General features: G+C 48.0%; 1 protein-coding gene across 1 annotated transcript in view; it reads right to left on the bottom strand.

Moving 5' to 3' along the window:
• Positions 1-1,446: 1,446 nt before the first annotated feature.
• TBC1D9 (TBC1 domain family member 9) overlaps positions 1,447-16,406 on the bottom strand; it is a 45,865-nt gene continuing 30,905 nt past the window's right edge. The window contains exons 13-21 of the mRNA XM_064149501.1: positions 16,108-16,237; positions 14,552-14,650; positions 14,365-14,433; positions 11,400-11,640; positions 8,567-8,632; positions 7,592-7,678; positions 5,244-5,318; positions 4,991-5,091; positions 1,447-2,754 (exon numbers count right to left, since the gene is read on the bottom strand). Coding sequence (XP_064005571.1) covers positions 2,029-2,754; positions 4,991-5,091; positions 5,244-5,318; positions 7,592-7,678; positions 8,567-8,632; positions 11,400-11,640; positions 14,365-14,433; positions 14,552-14,650; positions 16,108-16,237 — 1,594 coding nt within the window. The 3' untranslated portion in view covers positions 1,447-2,028. The remainder of the gene's footprint in view (positions 2,755-4,990; positions 5,092-5,243; positions 5,319-7,591; positions 7,679-8,566; positions 8,633-11,399; positions 11,641-14,364; positions 14,434-14,551; positions 14,651-16,107; positions 16,238-16,406) is intronic.

Genomic DNA, 16,406 nt, shown 5'->3' with positions numbered 1-16,406 from the left:
GTAGGAATTAATTGATGGAGAGAGTGTTCTCAGTTAAGACTTTAAAACATTCACTTACATGAGCTTGCAGAGCTTCTTCATTACTGCTACTTTTACACTGTTGTAAATGAAGACTTAATGCAATACAGGTTTTGTTTATTGGCTTTAAGCTAACAAGGAGATAATAGGTTGGTGGTAAAGGTTAGTTGGTAAGAGCTAAGCTATAGGTGCTGCAGACACAGCCTTGGAAGGCTATAGAGATTTGGATTTAGTTGTTTTAAGCTCTCAAAAACAGCTTTCAATTATTTTATTTTAATTAAAAAAGAGACATTTGCCACCTGTTCTGGACCTGCAAATTCTGCCTTTGGAGTGCACCACAAAAGCTTTCAAGTCCACTGGTTAGAAAGAGAGCTCCAGGCAGGTCTTTGCTTGGTGGCTTCACGGAGGGGGAAAGGGTTTGTTCTCTGCTGGGTTTGGTGGAGCCAAAGGCTGCTGTAACTCAGGGAAACAGGTTGCCCAGGGAAGTTGTGGAGCACAGAAGCACAGAATGTGATCTTTGATCACATTCTGTGCTTCTGTGCTCCTCAACCTCCCTGGAAGTGTTCAAGGCCAGGTTGGATGAGGCCTTGAGCCACCTGTTCTAGTGGGAGGTGTCCCTGCCTATGGCTGGGGGTTGGAACTGGCTGAGCGCTTTGAGATCCCTTCCAACTAAAACCATTCTCTGATTTGGCCTTACAAATGGTTCTCCCTGGCCTGCTTAAGGCATAAGTAAGTCTTGAAGCAAATTCAAACCCTTGCAGACAGCCACAGGTGATGCTGAGAGGTCTTATATTAGTTAAGTACAAAGCCATCATATGATGTCTGTAGGTGCAGGACTGAACTGCCCCTCTGTTAGCTCTATCATTCTATGATAGGCAAACAGACTCTGCTTGCTGATGGAGCAGCAGTGACACATAGAATCAAGCAGGTTGGAAGAGACCTCCAAGCTCAGCCAGTCCAACCTAGCACCCAGCCCTGGCCAATCAACCAGACCATGGCACTAAGTGCCTCATCCAATCTTCTTTTGAACACCTCCAGGGATGGTGACTCCACCACTTCCCTGGGCAGCCCATTTTAACCACATTTGCCTGCTGTGACAGCTAAGCTTGGGATGGGATTCCCACTTCCAGACGAGCATTGCAGCCTCAGACAGAGGCAGTCAGCAGCCAGACAGGTGTCACTGAAGTGATCTTTCACATACTCCAGCCCACAAAACTGAAGCACAGGTTAAACCCATGTTACCCTCTGTGAAGAAACACCTATATAGGATACAAACGCCCTTCACCCAAGGTCCTCTTCAGGTTTACAGCATCCCTTGAAATTTTAGGTACATCCTGATTTGATTTTTTTGACAACCTCCCCCCAAGAATCAGCTCACTACCTATGACTGCTTTAAAAATGCACATAAATATTGGCATTGAGTTGACATTTAGAAAGGAAGAACTAATCTTTACCATTTTATATGGACAGCAAGGTTAATAATAATATAACACACACAACTTCACTGACAACTGTTTTCTTCTTTTGTTTCCTCTTCTTTCCTCTATATTGATGAATAAAATTTGCATTTGTGTAACATTCCCCTTCCCACCCCCTCCCTCCCCCCCCCCCCCAAGAAAGAGTGATTATACTTTTGGAGTTTTGCACCCCAAGGTTTTCACAGCAGGGGTTAAAAACAATCAAACCACCAATCATAGAATCAAGCAGGTTGGAAGAGACCTCCAAGCTCAGCCAGCCCAACCTAGCACCCAGCCCTGGACAGTGAACCAGACCATGGCACTAAGTGCCCCAGCCAGGCTTGGCTTCAACACCTCCAGGCACAGCGACTCCACCACCTCCCTGGGCAGCCCATTCCAATGCCAATCACTCTCTCTGTGAAGTACTTCCTCCTCACATCCACGTTTGGAAATGAAACAGCCACCTGGCCCGTGTGTGCCAGGTACCAATAAATACAGGCTAAAAAGAAACCACAACCCCCAGCCCAGATAAATACAAACCTGTCCTGCCCTGCTATCCAGACATAGTAGAGATCTCATAGTCACTGGCCGAGGGTGGCGCTTTGCCCATCAGCCTCACGTTCTTGGCGTTGGTGATCCTGGCCATCATGGACACAGGCTTGTCGAAGTACCTCACCAGCGCCGGCTCAGTCAGAAGGGAGGCCAGGAACTGTTCGAAAGTGATGGCCCAGTCCCTGTCGATGCTGGTGCTCCGCCGCAGAGCCGCGCCCTGCCCGCTCCGCACCAGAACGGTGTCGTCGCCGATGTCCTCGCACTGCAGCTTCTCCTCCTCGTGCGAGCCGGCGCTCAGGACCGAGTAGGAGGACATGGAGCTGTCGTCCTTCGTGTCGTCGTCGGAAATGAGCATGGAAGAACAGGCGCCGTTGTCCCTGGGGGAAGAGTCTTCCAGCTTGATGTCTTCCATCTGCATGCCCGAGGCGCCGTCGCTGCAAACGGCCTCCTCGTCGTTGGTGCCCAGGCTGCTTTGGAAGGGTTTGTGCTGGTCCAGGGGGTACTGCTGGGGCTCCTTCTTCTGAAACAGCTCGCCCTGGCTAGCTTTGCTGCACTGGTTGCTGCTGCTGTCTGTCTCCTTGGCGGGTTGCACGCTGAACAGCTTACCGACCTCACCTATCTCCAGCAGCAAGCTGGTCACAGCAGCGGTAGCGTGGTACAGATCCTGCTCGTTGGGGTCCTCGCTGAACATGTTGTACATTGTCTTGCACAGTTCAATGAACTGCCCCTGAGCACAGAGGGAGGAAACTCTGATGAGAGAGCAAGAAACAAACTGGGCTGACAGCCACTAAATCAGTTTTGGTCTGGCAGAGAGGTATGACACACGTGTTAGTGACTAAACTGGACAACTGCTGGGTGCAGCCTAGAAAGCACTGCCTCTGCCTGGGCAGCCAGCTGAGCTGCCTCTCTCACAGCTAAGAATAAACTGTTTGGGGTTTTCTCTCAACAGGTGACTTGCTAGAGGGCAGGGATCCATCCAGAGGGACCTGGACAGGCTGCAAAGGTGTGCCCAGGCCAACCTCATGACATTCAACAAGGCCAAGTGTAAGGTCCTGGGTAGGTGCAATCTCATGCACAACCCCAGGTTGGGTGGGGAATGGCTGAGAACAGCCCTGAGGAAAAAGACCTGGGGGTCTGGGCTGATGAAAAGCTCAAGAGGAGCCTGCAGTGTAAGTGCAGCCCAGACACAACCCTGTGCTGGGCTGCAGCAAGAGCAGTGTGGGCACAGGGCAAGGGAGGGGATTCTGCCCCTTGGCTCTGCTCTCCTCACACCCCACCTGCAGTCCTGGGTGCAGTTCTGGAGCCTCAACACAAGGACAACATGGAACTGTTTGAGCCAGTCCAGAGGAGGGCCACCAAGGTGCTCAGAGGGCTGCAGCAGCTCTGCTATGAGGACAGGCTACAGGAGCTGGGGCTCTGCAGCCTGGAGAAGAGAAGGCTTTGAGGAAACCTTATAGTGGCCTTCCAGTGTCTGAAGTGGGCTACAGGAAGGCTGGAGAGGGACTATTGACAAGGTCTTGTGATGACAGAACAAGGAGGAATGGGTTTAAACTGGCAGAGGGGAGATTGAAACTGGATGTTAGGAAGGGATTCTTTGCAGTGAGGGTGGTGAGACACTGGCACAGGTTGCCCAGGGAGGTTGTGGAGCACAGAAGCACTGAATGTGATCAAAGATCACATTCGGTGCTTCTGTGCTCCACAACCTCCCTGGAGATGTTCAAGGCCAGGTTGGATGAGGCCTTGAGCAACCTGTTCTAGTGGGAAGTGTCCCTGCCTATGGCTGGGGGTTGGAACTGGCTGAGCTTTGAGATCCCTTCCAACCTAAACCGCTTAACGATTCTACGACGAATTCCTTTCTCTGCAGCCACAGGAGGGCAGCAGTGAGCCACGGCACTGACTCTGCTGCATTGTTTCGCAGGAGTGATGCTCAGTGTAACCGAGGAGTGATGCTCAGTGTAACCAAGGGCCTGAGGAAGCTGATGAGAAGCACTGATATGTTAAACAAGAGACCCGCAGCACTCTTTTAATTGACAGTGATAACTGAGTTGGATGTGAGCCTTTTGGAATTCAAAGCTCACCAATTAAGTGGGAAAGGAGATTAGCTTAGGGCTACCTCTAGCAAGAAGCACTGCCCTACAGGGAATAAACCTTCCCTAGATGCTCTGGAGGAAGCAGTGAGTGGTCTCCTCCTCCTCACAGAATCACAGAATTACTTAGATGGGAAAAGCCCTTCAAGGTGACTGAGTCCAATCATTAGTTTCACACTGACAAGTCCCTGACTAAACCAAATCCCTCAGCACAACATTTAATCACTATGAATCGCTGTGGTTGGAAAGGACCACCAGGATCATCCAGTCAAACAGCTATGGAGCTAAAATAAACCTTTCCTACATGCTCTGGAGGAAGCAGTGGGTGGTCTCCTCTTCCTCAGCTATGGAGCTAAAACAAACCTTCCCTAGATGCTCTGGAGGAAGCAGTGAGTGGTCTCCTCCTCAGCTATGAAGCTAAAACAAACCTTCCCTAGATGCTCTGGAGGAAGCAGTGAGTGGTCTCCTCCTCAGCTATGAAGCTAAAACAAACCTTCCCTAGATGCTCTGGAGGAAGCAGTGAGTGGTCTCCTCCTCAGCTATGGAGCTAAGGGCAATGAGACTGACAGCATAAACTGCTCCCTCCAGGTGATGTGCATTGGGAGTTTGAGTTAGCTGGTGCTACTCAGTTCCTATCAGCCCTTGTTTAGAGCCCAGAAGAACACACTGTCATTCCTCTCTGTGCGTATACCTCACTTTTAGCATGTTTTGGGAGCTGAATGCCAGTTTCAGTATGTTAAAAACAACTAACTTCTGCAATCAGCTGACTGCTGCTCAGGTGAAAAAGTATCTGCCTCAAAAGAGCTTTTACTCCATGGGAAGGAATTGAATTTCCACTTGGTCATGAAGTTTTGAGTTAAGTGGCAGCTGAAGTACCTGATTCAGTTTGGGCAAGTCCTTTGTGTTTTTGGCTTTGGATTTATTCTCTTGGCTCCACATCCTCAGGTAATTTCGGTTGTCTTGTGAGCTCTTCTTGCCTGTTGTCAAGAAATTACCCAGAAATGCAAAGAAAGTCCATCAAGAAACCTTAACATTGGTAACTCTTTGGGGTTTTCCTGTTTTTCATTTTCAAAAGGAGCATCTTTACCAGAACTGAAAGATGTCATTCAAATGGAGACACCATCCATACCTTTCTCTGTTTTCAGACTCACTGTCACAAACCCATCATCTACTCCTTGTTTGTTCCTGCTGTCCAGGCCAACAACTAGGAAATGGAGAGGTGAGGGAAGAGAGAGAGAGATCAGTGAGGTTTTGGACACACACAAAATTCATCTGTCCAGTGCACAACAAAGACAATGTTTATGCTGCAGGAAATGCTGAATAAACCCCACATGCTTAAATAACGATTTCTGCTTATCCTTACATCTGCTGACAGGTTCCAGAGAATTAAGAAACACTAAGAGAAGAGGGTTTTTTTGTGCAGTAATATGATGAGTCTGTGTTACTGCAGCACAGCTTCCAGCAGGATCTAAGCTTGATGGTGCTGTTAGTCCATCTTCTTAAGTCTATCAGGACTTCACATTGCCATCTCTTGCCTGTATTTTCACACAGCCTTCCCTCCCCCACTCACCTGAAGGATGGGAAATACCTTCCTCGAATCAGAGAGAAAAACTTAACATCAATCCCACAGAGAAGAAAATACCATTTTAGACAACAACAACCCAGGTTCTCCTTAGGGTGCAGGAAGATCTCACTTTGGTGTATCTTTTGGCCTCAAATTTCTTTAAACTATACTAAATTCTGATCCAAATACATCTTTGGAAGTAGACATGCTTGTTTATTGTCCTTCTCCATCAAGGCACATATGATGCACTTACCACAAGTCCTTCCACTGCTACACACTGACAATGTTATATGGACAGTACCTCTGTGCTGCACAACCAGGGCAGCTCTTAGTGTACACATCCCTGCACCTCTAAGGGTATCCAAACAGACACAAAGAGCAGATCATCCTTAGGGACAATACTTCACTTCCAATCTTTAATCCCAAACAGACACAAAGAGCAGATCACCCTTAGGGAGAATACTTCACTTACAACCTTTAATCCCAAACAGACACAAAGAGCAGATCACCCTTAGGGAGAGTACTTCATTTACAACCTTTAATCCCAAACAGACACAAAGAGCAGATCACCCTTAGGGAGAGTACTTCATTTACAACCTTTAATCCCAAACAGACACAAAGAGCAGATCACCCTTAGGGAGAATACTTCACTTACTATCTTTAATCCCAAGCAGCCACAAAGAGCAGATCACCCTTAGAAAGAATACTTCACTTACAACCTTTAATCCCAAACAGACACAAAGAGCAGATCACCCTTAGAGAGAATACTTCACTTACTATCTTTAATCCCAAACAGACACAAAGAGCAGATCACCCTTAGTGAGAATGCTTCACTTACAACCTTTAATCCCAAACAGACACAAAGAGCAGATCACCCTTAGAGAGAATACTTCACTTACTATCTTTAATCCCAAACAGACACAAAGAGCAGATCACCCTTAGAGAGAATACTTCACTTACTATCTTTAATCCCAAGCAGCCACAAAGAGCAGATCACCCTTAGGGAGAATACTTCACTTACTATCTTTAATCCCAAGCAGCCACAAAGAGCAGATCACCCTTAGGGAGAATACTTCACTTACTATCTTTAATCCCAAACAGACACAAAGAGCAGATCACCCTTAGGGAGAATACTTCACTTACAATCTTTAATCCAGAATCACTGAGGCTGGAAAAGACCTCCAAGAACATCAAGTCCAGTTCCAGCCCATAACCTAACACCACAACAACTTTCCTTCTGCCTTCTCCTCAGGAATGTCTCTGGGGCCATCACAGTCTCTCAGGGGTCAAGGATAAGCATCACATTTGTACTGAGGAGTGTAAAGCCCCACACAGACCTCTGGCACTGCACAGCCGATTTCAGAATCATAGAATCAGGCAGGGTTGGAAAGGACCACAAGGAACATCTAGTTCAAACTCCCCTGCCATGGCAAAGGACACCTCACTAAATCAGGCTGCCCACAGCCTCATCCAGCCTGGCCTTAAAACACCCCCAGGGATGGGGCCTCAACCACCTCCCTGGGCAACCTATTCCAGCCTCTCACCACTCTCATGCTCAACAATTTCCTCCTCACCTCCAGCCTGAATCTCTCCATCTCCAGCTTTGTTCCATTCCCCCCAGTCCTGTCACTCCCTGACAGCCTAAAAAGTCCCTCCCCAGCTTTTTTGTAGGCCCCCTTCAGATCCTAGGAGCCTCCTCTGCTCCAGCCTGCACAGCCCCAACTCTTTCAGTCTGTGCTCACAGCAGAGCTGCTGCAGCCCTCTGAGCATCCTCCTGGCCCTGCTCTGGACACACTCCAGCACCTCCACATCCCTCTGTCATAGGGGCTCCAGAAGTTGAGGCCCCTGTGAAGCTTCCTAAAAAGACATGTTGTTCAAAACAGCTTTTTATGCTGGAGACAGAAGATGCCTACCATGGGTGCATTCTGGTGTGATGTCCTCAAAAAAGTACTGGGTAGCTTCAAAAGCAGAGTCTGGCTCCTCTTGCTCAGGGGATGGATCTAAGGGAAATAATAAAGTCTCTTCATTCAAAATGCCACCCTTTAATTAAAAACTAAAACATATTTAGGGCATTGCTTTCTAGAAGTAAAAGCATGGGAATGTGATGGGTTTGGAGCTCAGAGGAGAACAACTGGACCTGTTCTGTCTCTTCCCAAACACCCAAGACTGTCTAACACAGTCCTTCAGAGGCTGCTTTGTGCATCAGCCCAAGTCTCCTTCTGTTATTCTTTTCCCTGAATGCAGAAGCTGCATCCTTAATAATGGACCTCCTCTGTTATAATAAGTTCAGTCATTTCCCCCCCTCCCAGGTAAATTAATGAAGACTCAAGACTAACTCTACCAAACCTAGCTGGGAGCAGTCACAGACATGTTTGAAGCACGCAGAATGGGTTGGGTTGGAAGAGACTTCTAAAGGCCAAGAAGTCAGCAGGGACATCCTCCACTAGATCAGGTAGCTCAGAGCCTTGCCAAACCTCACCTTGAGTATCTCCAGGGATGGGGCCACAACCACCTCTCTGTGCAACCTGTTTCACTGTTCCACCACCCCTATGGTGCAGAACTTGTTTCTCACATCCAATCTAAACCTACTCTGCTCTCGTTTCAAACCATTGCCCCTTGTCCTATCACTACAGGCCTTTGTAAACAGTCCCTCTGCAGCCTTCTTGTAGCCCACTTAGAATCATAGAATCAACCAGGTTGGAAGAGACCTCCAAGATCATCCAGTCCAACGTATCCCCCAGCCCTATCCAGTTAACTAGACCATGGCACTAAGTAGAGGAGATGTCCTTCAAGTAGTGATGTCCTCCCCAAGCTTTGAAGTGTAAGTCATCAACTGCTCTGCTCCAAACTTCTGCTCTCAACAAGACAACAACTACTTCAACACTTACCAGGCAAAACATGCATTTTGTACAGCAGCTTCAGCTTCTCTGTGAGATCTCCATGGCATGCTGCACCTGGAAGCACGACATACGTTAGCACTCAGCACCCACTGCCATCATTGTTATTAGTACAACATTGTGGCTCAGAAGCTGCCACAATCACTCTGGGAAGCACTCTACTGCCTTTACAGCTCAGATCACAAGGCAGTCACTTGATCTCTACAATCATACAGTCTGCAGCAGAAACAGCAAGGAAACACAGACCACCTTTGCCTTCAATTCTGTGCTTCAACCTCGAGTCCTGTATTGAATGCCTTTTTTGTAGTGCTTACAAACAATCTCTGATCATCACATTACTGCTCAGAAAGGCCTCTAGCTGAAAGTTAATAAGACCTTTTTTGTGTGGCCTTCTAAATTCCTGCTCTGAGGCTCCAATAATAGCATCACATGGGGAGATATTTACCAAAAATAAGAAGAGAAACTCAAGTAAACAGCATTTATCACAGCTTAGCCACAGGCCAAGCTGATGTTCAGGCAACACTTTGCAGTGATTTATCCACCCCAACCACTCTTCCTTTCTGATCTACACTACAATTAGCAGTCTGAAACCCAAGGAGTCTATAGTAGCCTTTCCTCCTAAGTAGTTAAATTCAAGACATTTCAAGTACTGAAATAAGCAGTAATCAGACTTCTTTGTAAACCTTACTTAGGACATGCAATTAGCAAACAAATTAATTAACCTTCATTAATTAGCTTGCACAAAGGTTTATCAACATTGACTGTAAAGCTTAAGGCCATAATAAATCCAGATGTTAGGCTAAGGAACTTATACATCTGCATTAGACATTTGCCTTTCATCTTGGGTCTTCTGTAAGCATGAAACCTCCTTAGCTGCTCTCTGGTGTAGCACAGAGTGCAGGTGATGCTTTCTTTTCTGCTCAGGCTGTGCCTTAGGTTATGCACCCATGAGAGTGCCAAGTCACAAAGTCAGAGATCCATACATTTGCTGACTGGTTTTGGGTTGGAAGGGACCTTAAACATCATCTAGTTCCACCCCTCTGGTATCAGCAGGAACACCTTCCACTACACCAGACTGAGCAAGGTCTCATCCAACCTAATTTTCAGCATCTACACAAGCCAGAGGGGACAGCCAGAGAGCAAAGATGCCTTAGGTATTAACCCACCCATTCCCCTAGAGCTGGGAGCAGCACTCGTGTGCACTACATTTCACAGTCCTCTTGAGCTGAAACTGTGGATGAGGCTCTGCTTAAACCACCATGCAGACTACAAAATGGACTTAGGTAGGGACAAAAACCTGTCCTGATGGAGACAGGCGGTTGCAGCAAAGCTGCCATAGAAGTTTCTCTCAAACAACCAACTTCTCTGCTGCCACAGAAGTGTGCCCAACACAGACTGCTTCTTTGCTTTCCTTTCTTTGTGTTCAAGCAACTGTGACAACCTGTTCCTGGGAACAGCACCCTGGGGCTCAGGTACTGCTTGGGTGCCCGCACCTGTGCCAACTCAAGGAAGTTGCAGTCCCCTTCACAACTGAGCCTGTGCAAACCAAGGTGAAACAGCTGTCAGATGGAATATTGAGAAGTGCTCACTGTTCTCTGACCACCACCAGGCCATGTGTAGGCACCCCAAGAATAACTCAGCTAAACTGGGGTCCCACCATGCCTGCACCATCACATGACTGGCATCTGACATGCCCTGCTTTGGCACCACCTCTACCAACCACCCCTTTGTGGGGAATGAAGGAGAACTCAGGCAAAGGCAACCCAAGAGCTGTGGGGGTGCACCCACCACCAAGAACACACTGACCATGTGAAATGCTGCTGGAACTCAGAGTGGTAATCACAGAACTGAGCAGATTGGAAGAGACCTCCGAGACCATCCAGTCCAACCTAGCACCCAGTTATAGTTTTTTCCTCTTACCTTTGGTCTCATCTCATTTCTCTCTCCATTCTTCTTCCTCCAACATGTACTAGTTAATCACCTCACTTGCTTTAAGAGACACTGTATGATCATAGAATCAGCCACGTTGGAAGAGACCTCCAAGATCATCCAGTCCAACCTAGCACCCAGCCCTGGCCAAGCAACCAGACCATGGCACTAAGTGCCTCATCCAGGCTTTGCTTCAACACCTCCAGGCACAGCAACTCCACCAGCCCATTCCAATGCCAATCACTCTCTCTGACAACAACTTCCTCCTAACATCCAACCTAGGCCTCCCCTGGCACAACTTCAGACTCTGTCCCCTTCTTCTATTGCTGCTTGCCTGGCAGAAGAGACCAACCCCACCTGGCTACAGCCTCTCTTCAGGCAGCTGCAGACAGCAATGAGCTCTGCCCTGAGCCTCCTCTGCTGCAGGCTGCACACCCCCAGCTCCCTCAGCCTCTCCTCACAGGGCTCTGCTCCAGGCCCCTCACCAGCTTTGGCACCCTCCTGTGGACACCTTCCAGCACCTCAACATCTCTCTTCAATTGAGGAGCCCAGAACTGGACACAGCACTCAAGGGGTGGCCTGACCAATGTTGAGCACAGGGGCAGAATAACCTCCCTTGTCCTGCTGGCCATACTTTCCTGGTACTGGTGATCTGCTCCAAGTGATGTGCACAGACATGTAACTAATCAATCACTCCATCTGTAATCAGCATCACTTTGCCTCACCTCGCTCCTTGGGTATCTCTACCAAACCTCCCCCAACTCCTTCCTCTGAGGCCAGGTCCTGACAGTGGCATACACAGACTGGCAGCCAACCTGACATCTCCATTTCTGCAGGATTGGATCCCCTTTAGGAACAAAGTGATCACCACCAGAGTGCTGTGCATTGTCCTTACTCAGCCCAGAGACGAATTCACGGAAGTTGATGAGCAAGTCTCCGTTCTCATCCAGAAGCCTGAACAAGCGTGCAGCTAACACATCTGAGTGGGTGCCACAGGCCCAGGGGAAGAGGAGAGCAAACATCCCCTTGAACTGCTCAAAGTCAATCCTGTACTGCTCCAGGTAAGGCAGGCTGGGATCGTGCCGGTCGATAGCATTGCTGTTTCCTCCCCAGTAGCAGCTGGTCAGGTGTTCTGCCTGTGCATGGAAAGGAAGTGCTGTGAGTTCACCTCTCTGAACACCTCACACCTATCAGTGATAAAAACCCAACCAAACCACTCATGCACACATTAGAAACATAGAATGATTTAGGTTTGGAAGGGATCTCAAAGTGCATCCAGTTCTAACCCCCTGCCATAGGCAGGGAAACCTCCCACTTAGAACAGGTAACTCAAGGCCTCATCCTACCTGGTCCTGAACACTTCCAGGGAGGTTGTGGAGCACAGAATCACCCAATGGGATCTTTGATCACATTGGGTGATTCTGTGCTCCACAACCTCCCTGGGCAACCTGTGCCAGTGTCTCACCACCCTCACTGTCAAGAACCCTTTCCTAACATCCAGTTTCAACCTCCCCTCTGCCAGTTTAAACCCATTACCTCTCATCCTGTCATTACAAGGCCTTGTCAATAGTCCCTCCCCAGTCCTCCTGTAGCCCACTTCAGGTACTGGAAGGCCACTCCAAGGTCTCCTTGAAGCCTTCTCTTCTCCAGGCTGCAGAGCCCCAACTCTTGTAGCCTGTCCTCATAGCAGAGCTGCTGCAGCCCTTTGAGCCTCATTGTGACCCTCCTCTAGGCTAGCTTCAACAGTTCCATGTCCTTCTTGTGCTGGGGGCTCCAGAACCGTACCCACTCTTAAAGCAAGACAAGAGCAGCTGATGTGCTTCCATTTCCCAGTTCTTGCACAAGTGCAAGAGGTTTCTCCTCTAACAGCACAAAAAGACATCCCTTTGCAAAGAAAAAGAGAAAGCAAATCCTTTTTCTGCCTCCCAGGCAGGTGAAACATGAGATAGCTGTTTTGAAGAGCACAGTAAGCAGCTGTGACTTGCACATACACACAGGCTGTTCGTGCTCAGTCACCCTTCTTCTGCCTTGGCACACAGTAAGTGCAGAAAGGGGACTCAGGAACTCTTTCATGCATAGGAAAACAGCTCTTTATTTGAAAGATTTTGCTGAACTCTGCAGCTTCAAAACTGCTGTTTCAAGTCCAACACTTTCAGTCTTACTGAAGCCAGTGAATGTTCTGGAGCTGGTTTTGGTGGGGTCTGAATCAAGAGAAAGAAATCTTAGCACTGCACTGTGAGTAGCTTGAGGGGACTGGTTAGGGCTGGGTGCTAGGTCGGACTGGATGAGCTTGGAGGTCTCCTCCAACCTGGCTGATTCTCTGATTCTATGACTGTTTGACTTGGTCTCTTCTCCCAGGCAACCAGAGACAGAATAAGAGGACACAATCTCAAGCTGTGCCAGGGCAGGTTTAGGCTGGATGTTAGGAGGAAGTTCTTCACAGCAAGAGTGATTGGCATTGGAATGGGCTGCCCAGGGAGGTGGTGGAGTTACCATCCCTGGAAGTGTTGAAGAAGAAACTGGTTGTGGCATTCAGTGCCAGGGTTTAGTTGATTAGATGGTGTTGGGTAACAGGTTGGCCTTGATGATCTCAAAGGTCTTTTCACAGCCTGGCTAATTCCACAGAAGCCTGAAAGAAGGCACTGCAGGAGCTGGACAATGTAAGATATGACATTATAGATGGGAAATGGAGAGAAATTTCTCATGGTACCCTAGAAAAATCTGTGACCATGAAACAGAGGAAGAAACTATCTTGGTTTGAGGCATGGTGCATGAAAAGCAAAGCTAAAGCCTTTTAACTGCTCACCTTGAAATTTGTGGACCCAATGGCACTGCTGTAATACCAACTTACCCAGACACAACTACAACTGGGACACAACTGCCTTGTCAATAGAGCACAGACTGAAGCATTAACGATGGCAAAGCCCAGCTGCCCTAATACAGAAGTATTAACTGTCCAAGGCAAGAGAATGAAGGTATTTCTGTGCTCAACTACAACACTTGGGTCAGGTAGCAACATATATTTGCTGGAGCCCCCCAACACCAGAAGGACATGGAATTGTTGGAGCCAGTCCAGAGGAGGCCATGAAGATGCTCTGAGGGCTGCAGCAGCTCTGCTACGAGGACAGGCTGAGAGAGTTGGGACTTTTCAGCATGGAGAAAAGAAGAGAAGGCTTAAAGTAGACCTTGGAGTGGCCTTCCAGTATCTGAAGGTGTCTGCAGGAGGGCTGGGGAGGGATTATTGACAAGGTCTTGTAATGACAGGACGATAAGGAATGAGTTTAAACTGGCAGAGGGGAGATTCAGACTGGATCTTAGGAAAGGGTTCTTTGCAGTGAGGGTGGTGAGACACTGGCACAGGTTGCCCAGGGAGGTTGTGGAGCAGAGAATCACCCAAAGTGGTCAAAGATCACATTGGGTGATTCTGTGCTCCACAACTTCCCTGGAGGTGTTCAGGACCAGGTAGGATGAGGCCTTAAGCGACCTGTTATAGTGGGAGGTGTCCCTGCCTATGGCAGGGGCGTTGGAACTGGATGAGCTTTGAGGTCCTTTCTAATCTAAACCATTCCATGTTTCTCTCTTTAATATTCTCAAGACTAATCAGAAATCTCTATTTACTCCTTTATTATAACGATTTTCTTCATCACATTCATTTTCCCATGGACAAATCATTTTGTGAGTTGCTGATTTCCTAAGCTTTCAAAACCTGGTTGGGTGTTTTGTGTATGTTTGATATCACAGTAGCTAATTCCAGTCTGCATTAAGATAACTGACAGAAAGAAAGCAACTCACAGACTCAACCTGGTCAGTCCCATATCAGAAAGAAGCATCTGCATTGCCTGCAGGCAAATGATCTTTACCTTGAACAAAGCATACAGCTCCTCCAGCTCATCGATAGTAAAAGACGTCTCTGTCACGATAGTTCGCACCTTTTGGAACAGAACACGAAGGGTTACACACTTAAATCCACCTCTCCTGGAGAAGAAATCACACCCCAGAAACCAACTGGACCTTAATCTTTGCCAGGAACATTGTTTCAGCACTCACCACGTTGCGCTTTGTAGTGTCTTCAAGGGTTTGGATAACTTTGAGCCTTTGTTTGAATCTCATTTGTTCAATTAAATCTGCTCGGATGCTGCCAAATTTCTAAGAAGACAAAGAAAAAAGAGATACAGGACAGCCTGGGGGGTATTAATATTTGGAATTCTGAGCTTGCCTTTCATGTATCTGAGAAAGAATCACAGAGCCACATGATATCAGGGGCTGGAAGAGACCTCCAAAGCTCATCCAGTCCAACCGCCCCTGCCAGAGCAGGATCACCTATAGCAGATCACACAGGAACACATCCAGGAAGGTTTTGAGTATCTCTAGAGAGGGAGACTCCACAACAAGCCCTGGGCAGCCTTTTCCAGTGCTCTGTCAGTCTCACTGGGAAATAATTCCTCCTCCTGTTTACATGAAGCTTCCCATGCCTCAAAAGTAATTTAATTACGAGCTATGCCACTAAGTCTGTATTTCAAATCCTGCTGTTAAGGTCTATTTTTAACACAGTACAAAGTTAAAAGCCTCTAGAAATAAATCCTAGGATTTATTTTCCTCAATACTGACTTGCATTTAATTTCAAAGGTGACAGAATCAAGCAGGTTGGAAGAGACCTCCAAGCTCTACCAGCCCAACCTAGCACCTAGACCTATCCAGTCAACCAGACCATGGCACTAAGTGCCTCAGCCAGGCTTGGCTTCAACACCACCAGGCACGGCGACTCCACCACCTCCCTGGGCAGCCCATTCCAATGCCAATCACTCTCTCTGACAACAACTTCCTCCTAACATCCAGCCTAGACCTCTCCTGACACAACTTGACACTCTGTTCCTTCCTTCTGCTGCTGCTTGCCTGGCAGAAGAGACCAACCCCACCTGGCTACAGCCTCCCTTCAGGGAGCTGCAGACAGCAATGAGCTCTGCCCTGAGCCTCCTCTGCTGCAGGCTGCACACCCCCAGCTCCCTCAGCCTCTCCTCACAGGGCTGTGCTCCAGGCCCCTCACCAGCTTTGTTGCCCTCCTGTGGACACCTACCAGCACCTCTTGAATTGAGGAGCCCAGAACTGGACACAGCACTCAAGGGGTGGCCTGAGCAGTGCTGAGTACAGTGGTTTGTAAATCACTTCTTGTTTGTGAGCTGCTCTCTTTCGATGCTGCAGGCTTATAATCATAGTATCATAGAATCAGTCAGGGTTGGAAGAGACCACAAGGATCATCTAGTTCCAATCCCCCCACCATGGCCAGGGACACCCTACCCTAGATCAGACTGGCCACAACCTCATCCAGCCTGGCCTTAAACACCTCCAGGGATGGGGCCTCAACCACCTCTTTGGGCAACCCATTCCAGGCTTCTGCACAAACCACTCCAATTAGAAGATTTGCTTAAAACAAAATGAGACCAACCCCTCTGGCTTGCCTCATTTCAGACTTCTGAGACGAGTCTGTATTTCTTTGATGGCCTCTCAGTTCCAAGCAAAGCCAAACTATAGAATATCCAATTCCTCTGCAGAGCAGAACTAGTGTGGGTTGGCAAGCTGCTGTTAAGGAAACCTACCCCACCTACCTCATAGGATGATCTGATTAGTCTGAAGATATCCACCTCAGGATAAGGCTCTACATCGTCACTGAGCAGCGAGTGAAGGTGAGGAATGGGAGGAAGAGTGCTGTCCTTATTAGTTACACTGTCCAAATACCTGAGAGGAAGGGGAAGAAAAAGGAGAATTAGAAACCCCAGCTGCACTTGTACCCCCTCCCTTCAGAGGGTTAACAGATTAAGGGTTACATATGGGTTACCCAGTGTAAAAACATGAAGCTGCTCTCTGCTAATGAGCTACCTGCTATGTCACAAGATTAACCTGACAA

This window comes from Pogoniulus pusillus, chromosome 10 (genome assembly GCF_015220805.1).
Source record: "Pogoniulus pusillus isolate bPogPus1 chromosome 10, bPogPus1.pri, whole genome shotgun sequence".
Classification (NCBI taxonomy): domain Eukaryota; kingdom Metazoa; phylum Chordata; class Aves; order Piciformes; family Lybiidae; genus Pogoniulus; species Pogoniulus pusillus.
This window is presented reverse-complemented; position numbering and strand designations above follow the sequence as displayed.